Raw genomic sequence first — 12537 nt, forward strand, 5'->3', positions numbered from 1 at the left:
GTGGGTTGCGTAGCATAGTAGATAGTTTGGGGCCTGAAGTCAGTAAGATCAGAGCTCAAATTAGCCTCAGACACTTAGTAACTGTGTGACCTTAGACAAGTCACTTACCTGCTTCTGCCTCAGTTTCCTCATCTGTAAAAGGAGCATAATAATCGTATTTACCCCCCCTCCAGAGCTGTTGTATCAAATGAAATAATATAATATTTGTAATTAGCACAGAGTTTAGCATATAGTAAGCACTGTATAAATGGTAGTTATTGCTCTTTTATTTATTATTATCATTATTACCTATGCTTTTCAGCTATTTCCAATTGGGTGTTCAGTTGACATTTTTAAAACTTAGTATGACCAAATAGAACTCATTACCATTCTCCTTAAGCCCTCCCCACCTCCTACTTTTCTCATTACTGTTGAGGGCATGACCCTCCTCCTAGTCCCTCCGACTTACAACCTAAGAATCATCCTGGACTCCTCAATCTCTCTCATTCCCCAGATCCAATATGGTGCCAAAGCCTATCAATTTCATCTCTTCAGCATCTCTCACCAATTTCACTGGTGCAGCATCTTCCCAATTCTGTCTCCTCCTCTCCTCTGACGCCACCTCCACCATGGTTCAGGCCTTTATCTCCTCCTTAAATCTGGACTACTGCAATAGCTGCTGGTGGGTCTGCCTGCCTCAGGTATCTCTCCATTAGGATCCCTTCTCTATTCAATCACTGAAATGATTTTCTTGAAGTACAAGTTCAATCATGTCACTGTACCTCCTACTCTAGTCTAAGCCCCTCATTTTACAGGTTTGAAAACTGAGGCAGGCCAAGGCTATGAAGTGACTTTCCCCATTTACCAGGTAAATCACCATCAGAGGCAGGATTTGAATCCAGCAAGCTGCAGGTCCTGGATTCAAGCCAAGGTCCTTGGATTTCCAATACAGGGCTCTTTGCCTTCCATCTAATTCTAGCCCTGTTTGTTTCCTGATGCAGTTCACCACCTCTGCCTTACTGCAGGGGGAGAAATGCTTCTGGGCAAGGCAGGCAGCTCAGGCAGCTTACTCTCTCTCTATTTAATTATTAATTAGACCCCTGATGAACCAGTTCGCATTAGAGCTGGGCAGTGATGAATGTAGCTGCCAAGGCTGGCTACATCCTGGGGCTGTATGTAGAGATGGCAGCAGCCTGGCCCTGACAGGCAAGGCTTAGTGCCATCCTGAACCAAGGGAGAGGAGGCAGCACCTGTTCCACTGATGAGTGTGAAAGGTACAAGGAAGAAGAGAGAGGGATATAGAGTGAAAGGAAGGTTGACAAGGAGGACAAGAGGAACCAGATGAGGAGGAAAATCAGTTTCCTCCCTTGTAAAATAAGGGGGGGTCAGGCTAGATGGCCTCTGGGGTTCCTTCTAATTACAGATCCATGAACCTCTGATTTTTAGAGTTAGAGAAGACCTTGGTGATAAGATCTGAAGTTATTTAGTGATAAAAGATTTATAAAGCATTTCACAAAGTCTTCAGAGACTATCTGGTTCAAGACTCTAATTTAAACAAGTTGACCCTAAGACTGAGTCAAGGTGGAAGATTCTGAGGTGAGCTGAAAGAGAATCTAATTCAACTCCATTCATTTTACAGAGGAGGAAACTGAGGACAAGAAACTTGAAATGAGTTGCCAAGGTCAAGCAGATGGTAAGTGGTAGAGACTGAGGTCTCCGGCTATAAATCTACCACTCCTTCCATTACATCATGATTCAGGAAGAAGATGGAAAGGAAGGAGAAAGAGAAGAAGGATAGAGAAGAACAAGCAGAGGAGGAGAAAAGAGGAAAAATGAGAGGAGGAAAGGGAAAAGAAAGTAATAATAGGACAGAAGGACCTAAGAGGGAAGGAAGAGGAATAGGAAATGAAGAGGAAGGAGAGAGGGAAAAGATTTCCATGCCTCTAAATGAGCCAGGCCAAACGCCATCTAGAGCCAGCTCAGAGGGCTACTGAGCAGGAAGGATCTACAAGGAGATGGCAGGTTTCTATTAAAGGGAGAGGAAGGTTGAAAAACAAAGGGGGATGTTCACAGGCATCCCAGGAGCCCATGAAGGGAGATGGGAAGAATTGTCAAGATAGAGTGGAGAAGGTGGGGGACTAAAAGAAGAAGAGTGAGAGAATAATAAATCAAGTTCAATGTATTCTCATGTAATTTGATGGGTGCTGGGAGTTCCCAGGGAGCAAACTCCCTCTACCAATGGAAGTCAGCACTTATTCTACAATCTAAAACCTTATAGAGTTCCCTGGGATGCCCTCTGTCCCAACCAGTCTCTGACAGAGGCAAGACTAGAATATCTCATGCTAATTAAGTTCATTTAATTAAAAAGATGGCTTCAGTGTTTCTATATATAGGAAAGAAGAATCTATGGACCAAACCAACTAGACTCCATGGATTCATAGACTATTAAAGCTGGAGATATTTTAATCCAAACTCCAAACTTCTCGGTTGAGAAAACTTAATCCCAGGAAGGAAGTGACTTTCCCATGTTCACCTAGGAAGTAAAATGCAGTCACAATTTAAAGCTTGATCTTTCACTCTGAATCAAGAAATAAAGAAGTGACGCAATGGGCATAGCTTTGACTTTGGAGTTGAGACTTAAATCTGAATCCCAAATCAGCCACACTATTGAGTGGCTCTAGGTAAATAAGCCGACTGTATCTCTTCTTCTTCTAAATCTATGGTCCCAGAGGATTCTGCACTACAGAGCTGATGCTCCACTCCAACATTCTCCATCAGCATGCCAATAACCAATTGACAAGAACCAGTTCCAAATTTCACAGTGTCCTGTCTCATCAACCACCTATTGTGCCTCCTGCCTCTGAGTACAATTTGTCCCCAAGTTTCTGAGGACTGTCTTTGGCTCAGAGGATCTTGGAAATGGAAGAGCTGAGTCCAATCACTCACACTATTGTTGAATTCCTTCCACAACCCAGATTTCTTGTCATGTTCCAGTGATGGTGAATTTGACCCCTGACGAGTTCCTCTATTCCATTTTCAGATTATTCAAATTGTTAGGAAGGTTTTTTCCCCTTCCCCCACTCAGCATTGGATGGACTTCCTCTGAGGATTCTGTAGGAGGACACAGATAAGTGCTACCTAGCAAGGCAAGGCATGAGTGGTTGCTATTTGCATCATCATCATCACAGGGAACGGTTGATCAATGAGATAAAAGAACCATGGGAATAATTGAGGACACTCAGCTAACTCCTTCCCCTCTCCCCAATAACCTAGGAAACCCTATTTTTCATCAGCAACTCTGCTTGTCTTGACTTCACTGATCTCTCTCTGTCTCTGTCTCTCTCTCTCACACATACACATACACACATACATACACACACATGTACGCAAATACACACAGAACAAAACAGCATAAGCTGATCACCTGAATTCAGTCTCACCACCATACTGACTCAGTGTTTGATACTCAACATCTCCTTGACTCCCTTAGTTGTGTCTCTCCTCTGACTGGAGCATTGGAGGGGGAACCAATAACCTCTTCCCCAACCTTCCTTTATAGAGGACTCAGAATTTTTCAGAGCATCCCACATGACTCTCCATATCCCATCAGAAGTTCAGGTTGGTTTTAACTCCACGAAACATCATGCCTCCACTCCAAGTTCTCCCACTAACTCCCTCCCTGACTCTTTTTTGTGTGTTGACAGCCAGACAACTGTCTTCTTTTCCAGATGATCCAACTGAGGCTAAGCAGTTTGCCCAAGGTGACACAGGCAATAATCCACAAAGGCAGGATTGGTTGGCTCCTTAGTTCTCTTTCCATTGTTCCCCACTGCCTCACCATCTTCACTTGGGTATATTTTAGTTTATGGGGCCCAGCACTGAGCACAGTACTCCAGACTGGACTGACAAGGACAGAGGACAGTGGAATCCTCACCTTCACCTTGGTCATCCTGGAACCTTTGACTCTAGTTATATAGCCCAAGATGCCATCTGAAATCTTGGTCACCATATCATCTTGGTGACTCTTTGAGCTGCCATTTGTCTATGTGGCCTTGAGAAAAGTCCTAAAGTACCTTGAAGCAATGAGAGTCTCAGTTTCCTGACTTGTAAAATGAGTGTTAAACTAGATGGCTTCTAAGGTCCCTTCCAGTTCATCATTGATGGTTTCATGACCTATAGCAAAGCCCCCATTTTCACATGAATTGTCATTTTTGTCCCATCCCAACCTCCCCACAGAGTGTTTTTTTTAAATCTTAATAAATTTCATTGTACTTTATTCAGTCTATGACTCCAGCCTGACAAGATCTTTTGGGATCTGGACTCTACAATCTAACACGTTGGCCATTTTCCCCAGCTTTGAATCATCTGCACATTTGATGAGGGTACTCTCCATTGCTTTGTCCAGATCATCTATGTAGAGGGTGAGGAGAATGGCCCAGAAGCCCAGGATGTCTTACCTTCTTGTGAACCTTCTCCAGCTCTTCTTTATTAACTATTGTCTGGGAGTCCTCAATGTTCGTCAGGAGAAACTGAACATCAGACAGGAGAGCGTGAGTTCTCCTCAGGTCACGGCGGAGACGTTTTTCCACATCAAAGTCTCGATGGCCAATCTGGAGACCCAAGGAGTACAAGTTAGCCTTGCATGGAGGCAAGAGGGACTAGAGGTTCATATTTAAGCAGTGCTTTGGCCCATGGTGATCATTTATCCCAGATTCTCAAAATCACTTATTAAAGGCCTGATATGCATACCTGGGAATACAGAGATATGAATGAAGCAGTGGGGCAAGCGCTAGGTTTGTCATTAGGACACCTTGTTTGGAATCCCAAGTCTATTTCCTTAGTAGCCATGGACCATGAGCAAATCACTTAGGCCTCTTCTGACTCAGTGTCCTCAGAAGGCAACTGAGTGGGTGGTGATAGGAGATATCCAAGGTCCTTTCTAGCTCTGAATCTAAAATCCTGTATTTTAAAATATTTTTTTTAAATTTTAAATAAAAAATAAAATCCTATATTAAATAGTCTTTGCCCTCAAGAACATTGACTTGTTCAGTCATTTTTCATTCATATCTGGCTCTTTGTGACCCCATTTTGGGTTTTCTTAGCAAAGATACTGGACTGGTTTGCCGTTTCCTTCTCCACCTCATTTGACAGATGAAGAAACAGAGACAAACAGGGTTAAGTGACTCACTCAGGGTCACACAGCCAGTAAGTGTCCAAGGCTGGGTTTGAACTCAGGAAGATGAATCTTCCTGACTCCAGACCTGGTGCTCTATCCACTGTGTGCACCTAGCTGCTCTAAAACATGTACACGGGTACATAATTATGAAGTACTTTGAGGTAAAAGGTCAGGAAAGACTTCCTGGAGGAGATGACACCTGAACTGAGAACTGAATGAAGAAAAGATTTTGAGAGATGGAACTAAGGATGGCATTTTGGGCATGATGAGAACAGAGGACCAAAATCACTGTTCAAGTGCCTGGAAGTGGGCTATGGAATGGTAAAGGAACATTTAGTAGTCCAGCTGTACTCGGTTGTGAAGAGCCCTGAATATAAGGTCTAAAACACTTTACCCCAGAATAGCAACGTGGTATAATTGCTAGTGTGGATGGCTACTTAGTCCCTGGGGCAAGCCACTTCTCTGAGCTCCGGCATTGTTTTGGGGGGCTTTTGGGGAGGTTCCATTAAAAAGGATAAGGGGACTGGTGGACCGAATGACCCGAGACCCTTCTGAACTCTGAATCCTACGTCATGTGATCCCAATCCTTATGGCAATCCTCGGCACGCTACAGAAAAGAAATCAGCTTAATTCACGCCATAATAATCCACCAGCAGACACCAGGCTGCTACATGGTTTTCTGTCCTTGGGGACAATCTTCTGGGCCATTTGCAGAGATGAGGGAGGCCTATAATTTTCATTTGGTTCACTAGAGGAAAGATTAGCCTTGTTCTACTTGGCCCCAGGATTCCTGGAGGGAAGCTTCAAGGAGGGCAATTTAAACATTCTTGCAATGAGAGAGGACCCCAGTGGGACACAATAGGAGGAGGAGGAGGAAGGGGGGGTCTCTTCCCTTGGAGGAAGACCACTTGTTGGGGATGTTGTTCAGGTCTATGTTGGCTTGTGTTGGCTGCTGCCATCTTTTCCACTGTGAGGCTGACATTCTTTTGCAGGTGGCATGGTGAGGGGAGCAAGCACCCATGGAACAGTCTGGCTTCTGAAAATGAGATTGTGAATTTTAAGCTGGAGAAATCGGCCCACTCCAACGAGGCCAACCCAAGAGCAAAATGACCATTGCTATCGGAAGGGGAAAGGTGATACCATCAAGCACTGGCTTATAGCATCCTCTGTGACTAGGTCATTGAGTGAATAGGTAGTACAGCGGACAGACTGAGGGTCATCAGGAAGACCTGAGTTCAAATCCAGCTTCAAACACTTACTAATCAGTCCCTGAGTGACTCACCAAATCTCTATTTGCCTCAGTTTTCTCCTCTATAAAGTGGAGATAATCGAGCCATTACCTCACAGGGTTGTTGTGAGAATCAAATGAGATCATAGTAGAGTACTTAGTATAGTACCTAGTACAAAGTAGGTGCTTAATAAATGCTTGTCTCCTTCCTTCATCAAATTTCTTAGAGATCATCTAGCCTAACCTTCTTTTACAAAAAGAAAGTTGAAACCAAGGGAGAAGATCTGTCTAGACACACTCATGCTAAATGTCTGGGTACCCTAGCCATCGTACTTACACTGCCTCACCGATTTTAAATCAGTATCTAGGTCTGACATTCCAGGTTCTCCCTGAGGAAGCTCCATCTTACCTCTCCAGTTTTATCAGTCTCTCCTTGCTTTTCCTACACATTCGCAAAATTCTTGATGGGTGATTTCATCCAATAGATTGAATTTATTCATAAGGATCTTACAGCCCAAAAGGTCACCCAGATAGTAGGTGGGAAACAAAACTCTAAGTCCTTAGGGTCACACATTTAGAGCTAGAAGGGATCTCAGAGGTCATCTCTCTTTTCTTACAGATTAAGAAACTGAGACCTTCTTAGAGAAATTGGGTGACTTGACCAAGGTCACACAGTTAGCAGTAAGTCACAGAGCTAGTATTGGAAGGCAGGTCCTCTGATGCCAGAGGGCTTTTCATTATCATTGTAATGGATCTGGCTCATCTATATCCCAGACATAGAAATCACTAATTAGACAGAAATTTCTCCATGTGAAGAAATGCATGATTTGGGACTTAAGGCAATTTTTATACACTTATAGATAACTTTACAGTTTTTATTAAAAAAAAACCAACACTAACAGAGCTGAAAAAAACAGCGAGATAAAAACAATTAAGTTAATAAAACAGGCTTGCATTTTCTGTTAATGCAATGAAAGTTTGTTTTTTTTAACAAATTTATTTCTTTCTAAAATTCATTATCTGTGCTGCCATGGATCCTTTTGGGTAGCAGGCAGGGTATAATTTTTTCTAACAAAACAAATGCATCAACCTAATTCATTATTAACTTAAGGAAGCTAGGTTTTTTAATTTACTTTGGAAATACAAAGGTTTTTTCCCTTTCTTCTTTTTTTTTTAATTTAGAAACACATTTTTTTAACTCCATGAAATTGTTTGTCTTTATTATTACTTCTCCTTTAGGAAGAATTTTTCAAGTTTATTCAAAGCACATTCCTCCCCACAAACCTGGGAAATAGGTATAAGGTTTGGAGGTCAGAAATGTGAAGCTAGAAAGAAATGGAAAAGCCAGATGGTTGAACCCTCTCGTTTGATGAAGGCCGGAGGTCAAATGACTTGCCAACACAGCTAAAAAAAGACAAAACGATGACTTAGAATTCAGATCCTCTGATCTCAAACTCTGTGCTTTCTTTCCACTATTTTTTTATCATCCTCATTTTAAGGAGTAAAAACTAGGGTTCAGAGATAGGAAGTTCCTTACTCTATGTTAGTGATAATGAAACTTTTAGAGGGGCAGGTGATGTCCTCACATTGTACTTGGAGAGGGGGAGGGAAGCAGCTGGCTCCATGTCCCTCTAACTTTCTAGTAATGCACTCTAGCAAACTGTGCTGGGGCAATGGCAGGCATGCCCACAGAGAGGGCTTGGAATGCCTCCTCTGGCACACATGCCATAGGTTCACCACCACAGCTGTATGCATTCCTTTGACAGAATGCTGGGCTTGAACTCAGAAATACCTGATGTCAAATCCAGCCTCAGTTACTTCCTAGCCATGTGACCTTGAGCAAGTTATTTAACCTCTGTCTTACTCAGTTTCCTCAACTGTAAAATGGGGATAATCATAGCACCTCCCTGGAAGGGCTGTTTTGAGAAATAAAACAACTCTTGTAAAGTAAATGTTCCAGTACCTGGAATATAACTGGTGTTTAATAAATGTTTGTTCTCTTTCCCATTTCCCTCCAGATCATAAAGATAATACATGCCAAAGTGGCTCCTGGAACCTAAATTGCCATAGCTCTCTCCACTGACCATGCCGCCATATTGTTTTGGAAGCCCAGAATTATAGTTTTCGCTAGACATCGCCATATTGTTGTGGAAGTCTGAATCGTAGTTTTTGCTAGACATCACCATATTGTTTTGGCAGCCTTGAGTCATAACTTCCTCTGGGTGTCAGGAGGCCCCAATGACCAATGTGTGCAGATGGGCTGGCTGGTTTGCAAATGAGCTCATTTCTGCAACAGGAGCTTACCAGATAGACAGCTACTTCCATTCCAGTAAACAAATCCTGGCATAGGACATCTCAGACTGTAGAGCCTTGCAGACTTGGGGCACCTTTGTCGACACTCAGACATTGCAGAAGAAACCTTAATAGAAGAGCCCCATTCCATGTACACAGGGCCGTTGCCAAGGTTACTAACAAAAACCAACCAGAGGGGGAAGGAGATGAGTGAGAAGATGCTGGGGGGCAGAGGAAGCCAGACAGTGGCTTTTCATTATTGCTGCCACAGCCAGGCACCTCCACAGCTCTTTCTGAACTGTGGAGGCTGCTCATTAAAGATTACAACACTGGAAAGGCAAGGATGGGGCTGAATACTGCTGGGTGAAGGGCTTCTTCAGGGAGTCAGGGGAGCTAGCTTAAAGGCATCCACATTAGCAATTCTGAGAGAAGCTGGGGTCCACATTACTAGACATCTAAGGAGCCAGAGGGGAGCTGGAGATGCTGGCCAGTAGCCAGCCAAGCCCACATGCAGGTACCCTGCACAGCCACCATTCCCTGGGATTCACCAAGCAAAATAGCGATTTAGCCTTGGGGCTTTCTGAGACTGTCAACCTGAACTTAAGCTTCTCGTAGGTAGAAAGTGACAGGCGCTTTCAACAACCAAAATCCTCAGGAAACAGACAAGACATATCTAGTTCTTACTTGACTAAAATCTGGTAACAAACTAGAATGCAATTTAAGTCTCAATTATTTGGGGCTTCACTTTATGCCACACAATTCAACGCGACTCAGTTCACCAAATACTTATTCAGTACATTCTACATCCCTGACTCTGTGTTAGCCACAGCAGAGACAAATACAAAAAGGAAAACTCCCTGACCCCAAGAGGCTGCTATTCTATCAAGTATCCACACCAAGCATGGGCGGAGGGAAGCTTGGGTTTGGAGTCAGAGGTCATGGGCACTGGAGAGATGCCAAGGTGAGCCCAAGTACATCTTTCCTTTCTCTCTTCATGAGTGCCAAGGTATATCTGAGGAGGATATGGAGGGGGGGGGGAGGGCTGTGGTCATGGAATATAGATTTAGAGTTGGAAGAGTGATCAAAGTCATCCAATCCAATACCCATCGTTTTACAGAAATGGACTTGTCCATTACACAATTAAGCAGCAGAATTGGACCATGAACTCCCATAGTCCTACTCTAAATTTAGCTCTCCCAACGTTGTACTTTAATATTCTTCTCAACTGAGTCCCTGGCATGTCCTTTGGTTTAGTAGGGGGTTCTTAACATTTTTTATGCCATGGACTCCTTTGGCAATCTGATGAAGCCTTCTCAGAATATTGTTGTTGTTGGGACAGTTAGGTGGCTTAGTCTAGAGAGAGCTAGATCTAGAGACAAGAAGCTCTGGGTTCAAATTTGACCTCAGCTACTTCCTAGCTGTGTGACCCTGGGCAAGTCACTTAACCCCTATTGGCTAAGCTTTGCCATTCTCCTGCCCTGGAACCTATACTTAGTATCAATTCTTTTTTATGTTTATTTTAAAGTATTTTCCCATGGTTACATGATTCATGTTCTTTCCTGGCCCTCTTGCCTCTCCACTCCCAGAGCCAACAAGCAAATCCACTGGGTTATACATGCATTATCACTCAATACCTATTTTCATATTATCCATTTTTGTAATAGTGATCTGTTAAAAACCAAAACCCCACATCCTATATCCATATAAACAAATGAAAAATCAAATGTTTCTCTTCTGTTAGTATCAATTCTAAATCAGAAGGCAAGAGTTAAAAAAAAAAGAATGGTATTATTGTATTTTTCTGTCACATCTGACTCTTCATGACCCCATTTGGAGTTTTCTTGGCAGAAGTACTAGAGTGGTTTGCCATTTCCTTCTCCAGCACACTTTACAGATGAGGAAACTGAGACAGAGTTAACTGACTTGCTGAGGGTCACCCAGCTAGGAAGTATCTGAGGCTAGATTTGAACTCAGGAAGATGAGTCTTTATCCACTGCTCTCCAGCAGCCACTTACAGTATTACCAACACCTGGGCAGCACCAGGCCTAGGGAAATATGTAAGCAGGGGATATCTAGAAGATGGGTGCTTTGGGCTGTCCCTAAGAGGAAACACCACAGGTCCAGCCAGCATCAAGGGGTCAATTGTCAAGAAGAAAATTGTGTTCCTGTCAGGAAGAAAAGGGAAAAAACTTCCTAAAAAGTAAAAGCTGTCCAAAAAAGGTGGAAAAAACTACCTTGGAAGTTAGTGGAGAAATTCTCATTGGGAGTCTTCAATCTAAGACCACATGACTACTCATTGGGGATGCCATAGAGGAGAGTCTTGGTCAGGTATAGTTTGGATCAGTTGGACCACTAAGATCCCTCACCATCTCTGAGATTTTGGGATTCTGTGTTTAAATATGGTGGGTGAAAGGTGAGGCAATGAGAGACAGCTGCCCCCCTAACTATAGAGTAAGGGAGGTGAGGAATCACACACATAATGTGAGCTCCTTGAGGGCAGGGATTACTTTGTTTCAGTCTTCATATCCTCTTGTTTGACACAGAGACTAAAATGAAGTAGGTACTACATAATCTTTGTTGGCTGACTGATACAATAATCAGAGGCCAGAAAAAAATTGTAAAATGGGGGGATGCCCTTCAGTTGAGGAATGGCTGAACACATTGTGGTATATGTTGGTGTTGGAATACTATTGTGCTCAAAGGAATAATAAAGTGGAGGAATTCCATTGGGACTGGAACAACCTCCAGGAATTGATGCAGAGTGAGAGGAGCAGAACCAGGAGAACATTGTACACAGAGATGGATACACTGTGGCACAATCAAATGTAATGGACTTCTTTCTCTACTAGCAGCAATGCAATGATCCAGAACAATTCTGAGAGACTTATGAGAAAGAAGCTCTCCACAGCCAGAGGAAGAACTGTGGGAGCGGAAACATAGAAGAAAAACAACTCTTGATCACATGGGTCAATGGGGATATGATTGGGGATATAGACTCTAAAAGATCACCCTAATGCAAATATCATTAATATAGAAATGGGTTTTGATCAGTGACACATGCAAAACCCAGTGGAATTGCTCATTGAATTCAGGGGGGAGGGAGAGGAGGGAAAGAACATGAATCGTAACCATGGGAAAATATTCTTTTTTTTTTGAAAAATGTATTTAGTCACTTTAGAACATTATTCCTTGGTTACAAGAATCATATTAATTTCCCTTCCTCCCCTCCTCCCACCCCTTCCTGTAGCCATTGCGCAATTACATTGGGTTTTACATGTATAAATATTCTTGAACAGGTCTTTTTCCTTATTATCTCATTGGGGTATAAACCCAGCAGTGCTATAGCTAGATCAAAGGGCAAATAGTCTTTTAGTGCCCTTTGGGCATAGTTCCAAATTGCCATCCAGAATGGTTGGATCAAGCATGGGAAAATATTCTTAATTAATTAATTAAATAAAACTGTTCAATTCGAAAAATAAAATAAAACAAAACAAAAATAACCTGGGGCCAGGAAGTTCCTGTCCATTCCTAAGTCTGTGGCTTCACTCATTCACAACCCCCTTCCTTCCTAGTTGTCCACCAAATGGGGGCCCTATTCAGCTACAATGCCTACTTATAAATGAGTAGTATCTACACTACAATATGAGTACTATTGGTTCCATGTCTCTCACATAATATTATCAAGAGCTTTCCAGTACTTGCACATGGGATCGAGTGATAGAAAAGAATGAGGATTTCATGGAATACTATTAATGCTATAAAAGATGAAGAGGATAATTTCAGAAAAATCTAAAAAGACCTCCAGGAACTGATGTGAAGTGAAGTGAGCAGAACCGGGGGCAGGGGGGAGCGTTACATTGTA

At 42.7% G+C, this 12537-nt stretch overlaps 1 protein-coding gene across 1 annotated transcript in view; it reads right to left on the bottom strand.

Moving 5' to 3' along the window:
* The window catches only part of LOC100010514 (unconventional myosin-XVIIIb), a 204375-nt gene that overhangs the window by 159985 nt on the left and 31853 nt on the right, over positions 1 to 12537 (bottom strand). Inside the window, exon 7 of the mRNA XM_056821572.1 lies at positions 4437 to 4589. Within this exon, the coding sequence (XP_056677550.1) occupies positions 4437 to 4589 (153 nt within the window). The remainder of the gene's footprint in view (positions 1 to 4436; positions 4590 to 12537) is intronic.

Source organism: Monodelphis domestica, chromosome 3, assembly GCF_027887165.1.
Source record: "Monodelphis domestica isolate mMonDom1 chromosome 3, mMonDom1.pri, whole genome shotgun sequence".
NCBI classification, from domain to species: Eukaryota; Metazoa; Chordata; class Mammalia; order Didelphimorphia; family Didelphidae; genus Monodelphis; species Monodelphis domestica.